This window comes from Sinocyclocheilus grahami, unplaced genomic scaffold, assembly GCF_001515645.1.
Source record: "Sinocyclocheilus grahami isolate Dianchi unplaced genomic scaffold, SAMN03320097.WGS_v1.1 scaffold1333.1, whole genome shotgun sequence".
NCBI lineage: Eukaryota > Metazoa > Chordata > Actinopteri > Cypriniformes > Cyprinidae > Sinocyclocheilus > Sinocyclocheilus grahami.
This window is the reverse complement of record NW_015506512.1, coordinates 136,292-151,833: the sequence shown is the minus strand read 5'-3', so window position 1 is coordinate 151,833 and position 15,542 is coordinate 136,292. Positions and strand designations below refer to the sequence as shown.

Below are 15,542 nucleotides of genomic sequence, written 5' to 3'. Positions count from 1 at the left end.
CAAGATAAACTTATTTGGTTCAGATGGTGTCAAGCGTGTGTGGCGGCAACTAGGTGAGGAGTACAAAGACAAGTGTGTCTTGCCTACAGTCAAGCGTGGTGGTGGGAGTGTCATGGTCTGGGGCTGCATGAGTGCTGCCGGCACTGGGGAGCTACAGTTCATTGAGGGAACCATGAATGCCAACATGTACTGTGACATACTGAAGCAGAGCATGATCCCCTTCCTTCGGAGACTGGGCCACAGGGCAGTATTTCAACATGATAACGACCCCAAACACACCTGACGGTAAAGGTGTTGGATTGGCCAAGCATTTCTCCAGACCTAAACCCTATTGAGCATCTGTGGGGCATCCTCAAACGGAAGGTGGAGGAGCACAAGGTCTCTAACATCCAGCAGCTCTGTGATGTCATCATGGAGGAGTGGAAGAGGACTCCAGTGGCAACCTGTGAAGCTCTGGTGAACTCCATGCCCAAGAGGGTTAAGGCAGTGCTGGAAAATAATGGTGGCCACACAAAATATTGACACTTTGGGCCCAATTTGGACATTTTCATTTAGGAGTGTACACACTTTTGTGGCCAGCGGTTTAGACATTAATGGCTGTGTGGAGGATTCTAACATCTTGCAACATGAGTGTGACAGTTTGGCTAAGCATTTTGCTTCAGTATGGGATCAAGTTATCCACACTTCTCCCTCTGAGGAAGATGTTGTCCATAAGCTGTCAGATGGTCGAGTACCTCCTCTGAGTACTGGGTAAGTTAAAGCTAGACTCCGCAAAGTGAATGCAGCGATGGCTGCTGGTGCTGATTGCATTCCTCTGTGGGTCTTAAACACCTTTCATGAAGAACTGGCACTTGTGTAATGTGATACCTTTAACACATGCATTCAACAAAACTTTTTTCCAAATCAATGGAAGGAGGCTATGGTTAAAGCTATTACAAAAAAAATCAAAAAATCAAATCACATTTTTCCAGCAGATAAGTGTACGAAGGAATCCTCAGAGATGCCATTCTGGAAGATACAGTCACAAAGATTCCTCTGTCACAACATGGCTTTATGGCGAACAGATCAACTGACACTGCTCTGATTCAGATTCTACAATTATAGAATGAAGCACTTAATAACAATCCCAAAATGGATGTTCACGCTGTTTTTGTTGATTTTACTCAAGCTTTTGACACAATTGGGCATTGTCCGTTACTTTATGCTCTGGCTGATGTGAATGCCCGGCGCTCCCTTTGGCGTATTGCAAGGAGCTATGTGAGTAACAGAGAGCAAATGGTGAAGTGGGGTCCCTGTTTATCTAACTCTTATCCAATTCCAGCTGGTGTTCCCCAGGGGGACTTTTATCCCCTTTACTTTTTGTCATCTGTATAAACATCTTGGATTTACATCTGCCCCCTTCTACAATTCCTGTGAAATATGCTAATGATCTAACAATCACTAAGCTTCTAATGGGATCCTTACCTGGCCTAACCCAGAAGGCCTTGGACTCATTGGCAGAGTGGGGACAGGAATTCTCAATGGCAATGAGTGGAGCTAAGACCATGGATATGGTAATTAGTGCCAGGAGAGATGATCACATGCCCTCTCCTCCTTCTCCAGTAATTTCGGGACATGAATACAGCAGAGTTTCCATTTTTAAAATTCTTGAAGTTAAAATATCATCTGATTTGTCGTGGGATGAACACCAAGTATATGATTTCAAAGTCACAGCCAAGAATGTATTATCTTAGTGCTGCAAAGAGAACGGAGCTCCCATGCAATGTTTTAATGCAAATATACTTTAATACGGCCAGTTCTTGAGTATGCAAGCCCACAGTAGGGTGGACTGCCTAAAGGTCTCTCTGATGAGTTAAAGATGGTACGAAAACGTTGTTGTTGGATAATAGGTATCCCAACTTCTTCTTTGCCTTCATTGAGCGAAATGCATGATGATGCTACCATACATACCTTCACTAACATACTTAATGACAATTCATCGCCTTTGCACAGCTTGTTGACTGTACCCTGATAGCACATGTACATCACAGAAACGCCTATTTGACATCTGCAAGACATATTTTTAGAGCTATGCTCATCTGCAATGCATTTATAGGACATTTCCTATCAGATGTCAAATAGATGTTTAGAAGATGTCTTTAAGATATTTATGATTAAGAATGTATGTAGAACTGACATCTGAAAGGTGTCTATCAGATGTTTGTACACAGCAAATGCTTTCCAGATGAAGCGATCTAACAGACATGTTGCAGACGTACGTGTGCTATCTGTGTAGCTCCAGCATTTACTTATTCACTTTGTCGAAGTAGGGAATTGTTTTGCTTTTTGTTTTTTGTTTTGAACTGCTCCTTCTCATCCTGCCAGACAATATTTGTTCTGCTACCTGCCCTGGCTTTCTCAGTTTCTGTTGCGTTTTGGATACATCGCCCCCAGACCCTCTCTTTTTTTTTATCACTCAATGCTTTCATTGGGGAGCTCAATGAGTCTTCGACGCTGCGTATCCTGCCAGACAATATTTGTTCTGCTACCTGCCCTGGCTTTCTCAGTTTCTGTTGCGTTTTGGATACATCGCCCCCAGACCCTCTCTTTTTTTTATCACTCAATGCTTTCATTGGGGAGCTCAATGAGTCTTCGACGCTGCACCACGAACAACGTTCTGGTCAGTGTAACTTTGACGCTGCGTCACGGATGATGCTAGGATTGGTCCCTGCTGAGAGGCTCTTTCCTGGTCCTGTGGACTTTGATTTGGACTTCCTCTATTTGTGTTCCCGTTGTTTTTTCCTAGTGCTCAGTGAGAGCGTAATGAACTTTTCTGTTACCTGCAACTGAATCTGTATTTTTCCTGACAGTTAACTCGGCAGCCATATTTGCAACGTCGCTGCGCAGCTATTTCAGGCAACCTGAATGGAGAAGTTTCTGAAATCTCAAAAATTGCTTGCCACTCTCACATTTAAGTAACATATTTCAAATCAACAACAAAATCTGACATGAACGGTCCCATAAATATTGTTTATTATGCTCAAATAGCATTAAAAAGCTTATATGTCAGGCTGGACCAGTCAGTGCAGGCGTAAGTGTGTAGTTCTTTGGCTAAACGTGTTTCTTTTCTTTTTTTCTGGCTGCAATGAAGCAGTGACATTAACTGGCCGCTGGCTCTTTTATTCAGTAGATGAATTATTCCGACATATTGCGTGTTGCACTTTCTTCCATTCACAGTAATATTAGTGCACCGTCTTGGTATATCTAAAGTCTTTGCACTTACACAGGAGAGCATGATGCTAGCAACACCAAGGTTATCAGTTTATACATAGATTTATTTCCCATTCCCAGTTAAAAGAAGTAGACTTTATTGTTGATGTTGTTTAAAACAGTCAGTGGTTGTAATGATAGAAAAAAAGATAAAAACAAACCAGTAACTTCAGTCTGCAGCAATGACAGTGTGTGAAGACATTCCAAAGATAATGTTCCTCATACGCTATAAAACTCTTATAAATACTAGGCATCATACACTTGCTTTACGACACTTGGTTACAGAGAAAAACTATTACACTAAATGACTGAGGATCACAAACTACCTGGCTTACAAGTCATTCCGAACACAACAACAGTCTCACACAGAAACATGCACCTCTTTGCTAGGAGACGCATAACAAATGATAACAATGTGTTTTAAAATGGTCTCAAAATATCAAGCATGTTTGATCTCTAGGTTTGATCTAGTTGTGTAGTATATTCAAGCCTTTATATGAAATTGTGTGAGTCTTTCCTTAATGTCTGCATTTTCTTAAGGTCCAGAAAGTGGATCATACGAAGCACAGTGTTATGACAGTGACACCGCTGGTGGAAGTCCAGGGGGCAGTGTGCACCAGCTGCTCACGTGGGACCGTTATCAGCCCAGTCAGTGGTGCTCACTCCACAACAGCAGATCTGAAATCCTGTGAGTATCTACCAAGACTTCTTAACCTGAGATGATGGACCAGAATCATGGTACCATAATGATATTAGACGGCAAATTCTGGTACTCGTAGACCAAAGAATACCATAATATTACTATGGGACATGACCAAACACATGGTAATACTATTGTAATTTGCTGTATGTTTTGGAAATGCATAAGACTTTTATATCTCATTTGTACATTGCATCCCTGTTATTCTGAGTGAAAGGGGAATTTTAGGGCCCATAATACATGCCCTGTGGTATAAAACTTCACTTTATCATTAGAAGACATCTTCTATTTCTATTTTTCAAGATGTCATTTTGCAATAAATTACATGAAGCTCATGTGTCTTTTTTCTTTTGTGTAGACCACCTCCAGGTTATCATGTGGACACTGATAAGGGTTTCAGCTACTCCACAGCTGATGAAGCCTTTGTGTGTCAGAAAAAGAACCACTTCCAGGTGACAGTTCACATAGGGATGGTTGGAGAGCCTAGATTTGTTAGAACGTCAGCTGGTCTCATGCCCATAGAGAGCTTCCACGTGAATGTGTTTGGGGTGAAGGTAGTGACAACATGGATGAAAACCTTACAGAAACATTTATGTTCTGAATGCAAATGGTTTGTTTGATACTTGAATCCCTATTTTAGCTGGAAGCACAGAACCATTTCATCACCATAGAGCAGTCTCAGTCAAACCGCAGCAAGAAGCCTTTCCTACTGGTCAGGTAGGTGTCAGGATACTTAAAGCATGTGAAATTTTTTTTATTATGTGTCATTTATACTGATGTTTGGTTTAACATCTCTTTTAGAGTAAATCTGCCAGGAGACAAAATCACAAAGGTGACATTAGGACGCTTACACTTCAGTGAAACCACAGCGAATAACATGAGAAAAAAGGGCAAACCCAATCCTGATCAGAGGTTAGTTACAATCTCTGTCATCTCTGAATGCAGGTCCAACCTGTAGACATATGCTATGTCCGAATATGCCTAGCTCCATTCAATATACGTAGTATACAAAAAACAGTACGCCAAAAGAGTAGTATGCCTGAATTCATAGTATTCGAAAAACAGTAGAACCTGGACGACACTTTACTATCCCATGAAGACTTGAGAGGATTTGTGAATGGCAGTGTACTAGCTAGGTCATGTGACTGACAATATGGCAGTTGTTGTACCTCCAAATTTCATTCTAGTATTCATAAAATGTACCTGTAAAAAAAGACTTTTTCCAAAAACTAACTTTTAATTGTAGTACCTACTAGACAGTATGCAATTTTGGATGCAGCTATTCTGTCATTAGATAGGGCAGTGATACAACCAAACATAGAGTTGACTGTTTTCACAGTTACAATCAACAGGTTGCGTAAAATGATCCAGGCAAATCTGGACTAACAAAGTAGTACTTTAGTGTAAAATTTTAATTGGTTCAACTCATTTGTTTGTATGTGCAGGCCATTTCTTGATATATCATGATTTTTGGTCAGGTGTTCGGTTAAGTTAGACAGTTATCTGTATACTTTAAAGAGAATAATCTTAATCTTAAAAAGATTTCTTGACGATTTTCTAGACTACTAAAATAACTTTTAGAGTGGACTTCGGGAATGCACAGTGGCGTGTACAGACCTCAGAAGGGGCAGGGGAGAAGTGGATGGGGACCCTCTCTTTTTAAATTGCGATCCGGGGGCACCTAGATCAAGCCGAAAGGGCACTTTAGCATATACATTGCTGTTTTGCATCCAAAATAGATCATGATCTAGTGTTTTCGGTGTCTCAGAGTTGCGTGATCAGTTCACAGTAAATGCTGTTACACAGAAACTTACACTGTGTGTTTGTATTCCTTACAGTATAAAGTGTATTTCATTGTTCATCTTCAAAATACAAATTATATTTTTAATGATATCTGAGAGAATTAAATAAATAAAATAAAAACATCAATAAAGTAATCAATATTAACATTCATTAATGCACATACAAATATGGTCAATGGCAATAATGGTAACTAGCTGTATGCTTGCTTATGTTTCATAGGTACTTTAAGATGGTGGTTGGTCTGTATGCTACTGTGAAAGATGAAAGGTTTCTCCTGGTTGCTAATGTTTCTGAAAGAATAATCGTCAGGGTAAGCTGTTGGACCATAACAATAACCGTAACCAACATATTCTGCTATGAAGTCTATATTTGCACATATTTTCCTCAAGGATTTCTGCTTCAGTAATGGGAGTTTTCCATTGGACTTGTCTTGATAGTGTATGAAAGTTGTTCTCAAACTTTTATCATCTCTCCATCTAAAGGCCTCCAATCCTGGTCAGTTTGAGAATGATAGTGACATGCTCTGGCAAAAAGGACCAATCCCTGAGTCTGTGGTGTGTCACGGGAGGATCGGCATTAACACAGACAGCCCTGATGAGGCTTTGGTGGTTTGTGGGAATGTCAAGATAATGGGCAATGTCACGCATCCCTCAGATAGAAGGGCCAAACAAAACATTCAGGAAGTGAGTGTCTCTCTGCTTATTCAAGACAAACTAATCAAAATGGTATTCAAATAAGATTGGGACAGCAGTGTTAATGACTTAATCAAATGGGGGAAGTCGTGGCCTAATGGTTAGAGAGTCGGACTCATAACCCAAAGGTTGTGGGTTCGAGTCTTGTACCGGCAGGGATTGTAGGTGGGGGGAGTGAATGTACAGCGCTCTCTCCCACCTTCAATACCACGGCAAGGTGCCCTTGAGCAAGGCACCGAACCCCCAACTGCTCCCCGGGCGCCCACTGCTCTGGGTGTGTGTGTTCACGGTTTGTGTGTGTTCACTGCTGTGTGTGTGCATTTTGGATGGGTAAATGCAGAGCACTAATTCCGAGTATGGGTCACCATACTTGGCCACATGTCACTTCACTTCACAAATGGATGGCCTCCCAAAAGTGATCTTGTTTACATCTGGTATTAACATCAGTCTTGATGGATTCGATCAGTGAAAAACACTAAAATCAGAGACCCTGATTCTAGAATAAATATTGGGGACACACATTATTTACAGGTGTAAACGGAGCCTTATATCTGAGCAATAACACATGGTTTAATCAAATGGATTGTGTCTGTGATGTTGTAGGTGGACTCAACGGAGCAGCTCAAGAGGATCGCTCAGATGAGAATTGTGGAATATGATTACAAACCAGAGTTTGCCTCAAGGATGGGAATTGATCAACGTCATGAAACGGGTACAGGCTAAATTAGCATATACACTGCAATTTGTATAATACAATGTTCTGAAGACAGATTCTCACATATCAGGTGTCTCTTTGATTAGGAATCATAGCGCAGGAAGTCAGAGAACTCCTGCCTTTGGCCGTAAGGGAGATGGGTGATATTACTTGCGTAAACGGGGAGAAAATTGATAATTTTCTCATGGTGGACAAAGTCAGTCTCTCAAATATGTGTTATAGGTTGCAATGAATTTTACTTGACACATATGGTATGTGAAAGTAATTTTGGTTGTTTTGTCCTAAAGGAGCAGATATTTATGGAGAATGTGGGTGCTGTGAAGCAGCTGTGTAAACTCACAGATAACCTTGAGACTCGTATTCAGGAGCTTGAGGTCTGGAACACTCGCTTGGCCAAACTGAAGAGGCTGGGTAGCATGCGTTCCATCAGCGGCACTTCTGCTAAAGGGTCTGGATTGACTTTAACTTTCTGCACTGTATTTCTTTCTCTGTACTTCTCAGACGCTCATTCTCCAAGTTTCTTACACATTTGTCTCAAACAAACATGGAGCTCTTTGCATCAATGTTACTTGAAATAAAATAAATATTAACTGAAAATATTTTAATTTTAATTTAGTTTAACTAGATGTACTAAAAAGGAAATTAAAATGAATGAAAACTGTACAGACATTAAAAAACTAATAAAATTGACAAAAACAACAAAATGACTTCAACTTTAAAATATAAAAGTTAAAACTAATTTAAAAACTATTATTAACTACAATACGATCTCAGAGATACTAAAATAAAAATGCCATGAAATAGAAGTTTCAGACAAGACTATTATAGTTATGATTTTTTTTCATTGAATCATTTCAGGTTTGATTTCTATTTATTTTTTTATTTGTTTTCCAATTTATTTTAGTTGTCATTGTTCTGTTTAGTTTTCAGGGTTTTTTGTGGTTTTGTAGTTCCAGTGTTAGTCATTTTAGAATTAATGTTTGTAGATGCCAAAGGCAATGCACTGGTATCATTTAAAAAAAAATCTTTGCACAGTCAGTCATGAGCTGAACACAGACACGAAGGTTGAGGGTCCAAATGCTGTATTTTAATGAAGGGGTAATCCACAATCGTAGTCAAAGAACAGGCAAGGTCATACACAATCAGACGATCCAAAACAACGACAGAGTTCAGGGGCCCGTTCTTCGTATGATTTGATTGTTGACGATCTTGGATTATTTGGTTCTTCTAATCTCATCCTGGACTTGCTGTCATAGCAACAGGTTCGTAAACTTAAACCTGCTCGGGAACAGGCTTATTTCATGTAAACAGGATTAGATTGCATCTTTTTAAGTGTTATTGATATTTAAAATCTATCCCAGTCACTGCTACTTTATTACAAGTGTACCCTACTAATTCGGGGACAATAATTTAAAATAATAATAATTCAAAAAATTATTTGAAAATAATATTAAAATGTTGTGTAATCTATAATATATATCTATACTATAGACACAGCCAGTTTTACTCATTGAAAGATTTATTTGTGTTAAAATAATTTCTTTATAATTGTATTAGAGTCTTACACACATGCTATAGATTTAATCTGAATCGTGCATTAAATTGAATGGTGACAGCTATTATGGGAGTGGCTTGATGGAGTGCAGGAGATGCAGATAATTTGATTTTGACCCTTAGGAAACTTCAATTAATGCTGTCACATAACAAATCTGCTTAAAAGATAAAATTACATTAATTGCTAATTACAACATTGAAATAAAAATGTAAAGCCTGTACAAATACTAGAAATCATGAATATAAATAATTGGGAATCATGTAGCTAAAAATAAATAAATAAAATAAAATAAAAACAGTGCACATTTCATTTATCTATTATAACATTTATGTAGTTATGTTCACTTGGCTGTTTCCTTATAAAGGTCCAGAAATGTATCAAGTTTTTCGTCAGGAGTCTTTTTTTAATTATATGATGTCATTACATTGCTGTCTTGCCACCAGCCAGTTGCTGCATTGCTGATCGTGGTTTTGAGTATCGATAAATCTGCCCTTTAAGTGGAACACGAGAATGAGCTGTAATCTTAGACAAATTAATCTAGATATTTTAATCAAATCCGCAAATTCGTTTGAAGAACCAAATAAGCCAGAGAACAGTTATCAAGATTAGAAGATCTGGCATCTTTCAAATCAGCTCAGATGTATTAAGCGAGGTACGAAGAACGGGCCCCAGGACTGAAGCAACAATAATCCAGAGTACAGGCAAAATAAACAAACCAGTAACCAAGACACGGGAGAACCGGGAAACAAGGCTTAGAAATGCAGATATGACATATGCAAGACTTAGGCCCAATCCCAATTCTACCCCTTATCCCTTCACTTTCCCCTTCCCCTTCATTTCGCACGTTCACATGAAGGGGTAAGGGTGTCTCAATTCTCTTTTTGGCTGGAGGGGTAGGGGTAGCGGGAAGGGCCAGATAGCCCTTCAAACAAAGATTTTTCGGGACCTCACTTCAAACGAAGGGGTATGATAAATTTCCCCGCATATAATATACAGTATATATTTTTTGGTATATATAAGGATATCAATAACAAATAATCATTTGTTTTATGTTGCATTCAATCTTGTGTTCATATGTACGGTTATTTTCTCTGAAGAAATGTTTGCAAAAAATTGCTATGATAAAAGTTTGCTAATGTTATTGACTGCACGATAGTTCCACAACATATTTTATTGATACCCGCTGATTTGACAACATAAATACTAGTCCGGTTGCAGGTAACTTATCTTTTACTGCACGTCTGAGTTTGTGATAAACATTGGTGCATTTTCTTTGACGTAGGAGCTAGCGACGACGTATGATGACGTGTTACGCTGTAGTAGTGGTATCCCGTTTCTTGGGGGAATATTTTCAGCCCTACCCCTTGACACTCTGTTTCAAGGGGCAAGGGGTAGGCATAGGGGAAGGGGTATAAAACAGAATTGGGATTGGGCTTTAGGAATGAATGACAGAGAGACCCGGGCTTATATAGGGTGAGCTAACAATACTAATGAGGCACAGGTGCAAACAATGAGTGCTGATGAGACCGGGCAGAGGATTATGGGGAATGAAGTCCTTGATGAAGTGGCAATAGTCTGGGATGGAGTGCCCTCTGATAGCCATCAAGGGCACTCTAGCTGGTGATTGTGATGGCCTCTTTGGCCGTAACAGGACAGGCAGACAGTTCAGAGACAACCTCCGTAGTTGCTACATGGCAGGCAGAGAGTTTAGAGACAGCCTCCTTGGCCATGACAGGACAGGCAAATAGTTCACAGGTGATCACAGGGGTCAAGACAAGACGGGAAAGAAGCTTACAGGCTGGCGCAAATACGGGACTAAGCTCTAGGGCTTGAGCAGACACTGGAGCTGACTCGGGGGCTAGAGCCGACACTGGAGTGGACTGGAGTGGGCTCTGGAGCAGACTCATGGGCTGGAGAGCAGTGTGCGGCCCAAAAACACAAAATGGCCATTGCCGTAACAGAGAGTACTACTGCCAGTTAGACCACCTCTGAGACCCCCAGACTTGGTACCACCACACAAATGCCAGCTGCTCACTTACACAAGTGGTGTGGTGTCTTACACACCTAGGAATCACCTTGACAGCTTCAGATGCGACATTTATGAAAATTGTAAACACTGATGTAGCGTCCATTACGGCTGAAGACTCTGGCGTGGTGGTCATGGTGGGACGAGACTCCTCGGCTCATCCCTCACCGGAACCATGACAGAACAGACCAGCCAAAGGACGACTCAGCAGAGAATGGGCTCACTCCATCTACCAGCCTCCACTATCTGCAGCCCCCTCTACCAACGCATGCTTAAGGTAGCATCACTGAGTTACCTCCATCAACAGGGGCCTGACTTGAGGGAATTCGCGATGGAGTTCAGGAGTGCAGTGGAGGGGCTGGACTACAACAATACTGCTCTCAAGGACCTGTTCAACTATGCCCTTAATGAGCCCATCAGCAGTTGGAGGATGAGTAACATGGAGATTCTCAGAGCCTCTTTACAAGATGGCCGCCAGTCCAGAGCCTCATCACAAAATGGCCACCAGTCCAGAGTTTCCAGCCGTCATTGCCGCCACACCAGAGTCTTCAGCCATCATGGATACCACATCAGTGTTTCTGGGTATCATTAATGTGCTGCATGAAGCCATTAAGGTGGGCCCAAGGGGTTTGAGACTAGTTTCCAGTTTGGCGGACCCACCACTAGTGTCAGTGTGAGCAGCTTGCATCACTGCGGTGGTCCCCTAGTCCGGTGGTCCCAATTTTGGTGGTCCCAGTAGTCCCTGAGCTCCCCGCTCCAGAACAGCCCACTCTCACTGCTGCTGCCATGAAGGCCGTCAATGAGCAGCCCGCTCTCCTTGTCTCAGCCATAGAGGCCGCTACAGAGCCGGCCGATTTCACTGCTGCTGCCATTGTCAAGAAGGCTGTCTTCACCTTTCACCTCAGGGCTGTTCTGTGGGCATGGGCCGCTTCAGAGTTTGCTCTGGCTTCCCAGGAGCCTGCCTCGGAGTCCACTCAGGAACCCTCTTCAATCCAGGAGTGCTCAGAGTTCGCAGACTTTGTGTCAGTATGTCATAAATAGTACAAGGCATCAGTTTACTGTCGGGGATTTGTCGTGTCGCGCCACATTCCAGTGTAGTCAGTCACACAGCATCACTGATTATAATGGGTTCTATAGTATTTTGTCGCGTCTCGCCATGCCGCTCGCGTCCGGTGTAGACACGGTGAGAACCACACAGATGCACGTGAACTCTGAATTCTGTTCACTTCCACTAATATTTGTACCTGAAATGACACATACGCGCGAAATCGTCAAAATGCATGTCTCTGCAAGTATCCTTGTAAAAACAGTTGCTTATGGCTTAGGTGAAGGTAAACAATTGAGAAAAAAAGGGGATAACAACATATTCACAGCAGTTTAATGGTCCTGTTGCTTTCTGTGTCATGTTAATCAAACAACAAAACACACAAAGAAAAATCACTTTTGTAGCTTTAACACAGATTTATTAGATTTAATTTGTACAGTGAAAACTATGCTGTGTTATTTTACATTTGATTATTCAAATCAATTTCTGTATCTGAATACTGTTAAACTTGCCTTAAAAATACAAAGCACTGTTTATTTCATTTGTATCTTTGTTCTATTATATTTATCTATGCTTGTAATTTGTTTATTTCCTATGCTGATTTACTCACCTACAAAATCACCCCAATCATTGATTTTTATTTTTTTCCAAATAGAACTATTGAAGCTATATCTGGTGATTTTTTTTCTTTTCTTTTCATATCGCAATATATATCGCAGAAAAACAAGATATCGCAATGTGAGTTTTTTCCAATATCGTGCAGCCCTAATTTGTGGTATGTGTTGTGTTGCTGATCCTGCCTTGCCTTGCTGTGTGGTGCCTTGTGCCTGGCCTGCCTGCCTGTTTTCCCACATCGGGGTAGTTTGTGTTTGCTTTTGTTTTATTTTTTACTATTAATACTATTAAAAGCCCATCGTCCTGCAATTGAGTCCTCTCCTCATCCCTCATCAGAACCATGACACCATGTTCATGTTTAATGCAGGCAGGCAGGCTTAAAATTTGTAATAATATAAGATGTATCAAAAACCTAACCTAAAATTAATTTATGGCCATTTTATTTCATTTTGCTGGATTTTTGCAGTATGAACATGTATTTTATTATCAGTTTTTCCTAGATATGCCTATTTTTGTTCTTATTTGCGTTAATGAAAATATTATCATTTCACATTATTTTTGTTAACAATAATGCAACTTTCCACTTAACTGTTTCCCAGTTTTACAAACAGCATCACTGATTATAATGGGTTCTATAGTATTTTGTCGCGTCTCGCCATGCCGCTCGCGTCCGGTGTAGACACGGTGAGAACCACACAGATGCACGTGAACTCTGAATTCTGTTCACTTCCACTAATATTTGTACCTGAAATGACACATACGCGCGAAATCGTCAAAATGCATGTCTCTGCAAGTATCCTTGTAAAAACAGTTGCTTATGGCTTAGGTGAAGGTAAACAATTGAGAAAAAAAGGGGATAACAACATATTCACAGCAGTTTAATGGTCCTGTTGCTTTCTGTGTCATGTTAATCAAACAACAAAACACACAAAGAAAAATCACTTTTGTAGCTTTAACACAGATTTATTAGATTTAATTTGTACAGTGAAAACTATGCTGTGTTATTTTACATTTGATTATTCAAATCAATTTCTGTATCTGAATACTGTTAAACTTGCCTTAAAAATACAAAGCACTGTTTATTTCATTTGTATCTTTGTTCTATTATATTTATCTATGCTTGTAATTTGTTTATTTCCTATGCTGATTTACTCACCTACAAAATCACCCCAATCATTGATTTTTATTTTTTTCCAAATAGAACTATTGAAGCTATATCTGGTGATTTTTTTTCTTTTCTTTTCATATCGCAATATATATCGCAGAAAAACAAGATATCGCAATGTGAGTTTTTTCCAATATCGTGCAGCCCTAATTTGTGGTATGTGTTGTGTTGCTGATCCTGCCTTGCCTTGCTGTGTGGTGCCTTGTGCCTGGCCTGCCTGCCTGTTTTCCCACATCGGGGTAGTTTGTGTTTGCTTTTGTTTTATTTTTTACTATTAATACTATTAAAAGCCCATCGTCCTGCAATTGAGTCCTCTCCTCATCCCTCATCAGAACCATGACACCATGTTCATGTTTAATGCAGGCAGGCAGGCTTAAAATTTGTAATAATATAAGATGTATCAAAAACCTAACCTAAAATTAATTTATGGCCATTTTATTTCATTTTGCTGGATTTTTGCAGTATGAACATGTATTTTATTATCAGTTTTTCCTAGATATGCCTATTTTTGTTCTTATTTGCGTTAATGAAAATATTATCATTTCACATTATTTTTGTTAACAATAATGCAACTTTCCACTTAACTGTTTCCCAGTTTTACAACCATATTTTATTTTATTTTATTTTTTTACATTGCATAATTGGTGACTTCTGATATTCCAGTTTGAATTCTACAAATGCAAACTCATATTGTTGCATAATGTTTGTAACAGTTTTTTTTTCAGATTTCATCATCTGAAAAATGTTGTTCTACTTAAATCTTTGTTTCACAGTAAAATCAACAAAAACAACACACTCCATTCAAAACTTCCACCATCAACGCAACCGCCACTGCAGTCTAGCACAGTATGTGAAAATCATTTTGCTTATTAATTTATACAATAAATGCGACAATTGTGATTACTTTGTATTCTTTTCCAGAACGACTTCTGTGGGAGATATCACAACTGTCTTCAACACAGAGTATTCCAAGCTAGTATAATCATGCTAGTAACAACCATGGCTCTTTGGTGAGACGTTCTTCAAAAGTACACTATCATTTTACATTTACATTTAGTCATTTAGCAGACACTTTTATCCAAAGCGACTTACAAATGAGGACAATGGAAGCAATCAAAAGAGCAAAGATATGCAAGTGCTATAACAAGTCTCGCAGTACACGTAGCTGTCATGATCATGGACTGTCTGTGTCATGTTTTGCCCCTGTTTCTGTTCCCTTATTTGGCCATGTTCCTGTCCTCGTTTTGTTAATTAGTTTGATTAGTCATCCCATACACCTGTGTTTCCCCAATCATCCCCTGTATTTATGTCCTAGTCTGTGCAGTCTTTCTCTGTCGGTTCTACTTGTTATGGTCATCTGTTTCCTGCTGTCCCCAGTATTGAGGTACCCATTGTTCCGTGCATTAAAAGCCTGTTTTCGTTTACTCGTGCTTCCTAAGTAGCAAAGTGTGACAGTAGCAAGGGTTTTTTTTTTCCTTGTTTTTTTTTTAAATTATATAATAAATAAAAAGAATAGAGCAAGCTTTTTTTTGTAAGAAAACAAGCAGTTAGTAAATGAATAGTGTGCAAGTCTAAAAGGGGCAAGTTTTTTTTAAAGAATAGAATTAGAACAGAGTGCTTCAGTTAGAGGGTCAAATAAAGATTCAGAAGAAATGTTTTTAGCCGATTCTTGAAGATGACTGCTCGGATTGAGTTGGGCAGGTCATTACACCAGGAGGGAACATTTAATTTGAAAGTGATTTTGTGCCTCTTTGGGATGGCACAATAAAGCGACATTCACTTGCAGAACGCAAGCTTCTAGAGCAGGGGTAGGCAAGTTCGGTCCTAGAGAGCCGCAGTACTGCAGAGTTCAGCTCCAACCCTAATCAAACACACCTGAACAAGCTAATCAATGTTTTCAGGATTACTAAGGCTATAGGCAGGTGAGTTTTTTTTCAGGGTTGGAGCTGAACTCTGCAGGACTGCGGCTCTCTAGGA

The 15,542-nt window shown here is 39.8% G+C and overlaps 2 protein-coding genes across 2 annotated transcripts in view; one reads left to right on the top strand and one right to left on the bottom strand.

The window, feature by feature from the left end:
- LOC107569319 (gastrula zinc finger protein XlCGF57.1-like) overlaps nt 1–15,542 on the bottom strand; it is a 190,339-nt gene that overhangs the window by 116,068 nt on the left and 58,729 nt on the right. The gene's annotated exons all lie outside the window — the stretch shown is intronic.
- LOC107569318 (myelin regulatory factor-like protein) overlaps nt 1–15,542 on the top strand; it is a 46,739-nt gene that overhangs the window by 16,324 nt on the left and 14,873 nt on the right. The window contains exons 6-16 of the mRNA XM_016255380.1: nt 3,790–3,937; nt 4,308–4,503; nt 4,590–4,666; nt 4,751–4,861; nt 5,972–6,062; nt 6,235–6,435; nt 7,048–7,156; nt 7,246–7,355; nt 7,447–7,607; nt 14,339–14,411; nt 14,487–14,575. Coding sequence (XP_016110866.1) covers nt 3,790–3,937; nt 4,308–4,503; nt 4,590–4,666; nt 4,751–4,861; nt 5,972–6,062; nt 6,235–6,435; nt 7,048–7,156; nt 7,246–7,355; nt 7,447–7,607; nt 14,339–14,411; nt 14,487–14,575 — 1,366 coding nt within the window. The remainder of the gene's footprint in view (nt 1–3,789; nt 3,938–4,307; nt 4,504–4,589; nt 4,667–4,750; nt 4,862–5,971; nt 6,063–6,234; nt 6,436–7,047; nt 7,157–7,245; nt 7,356–7,446; nt 7,608–14,338; nt 14,412–14,486; nt 14,576–15,542) is intronic.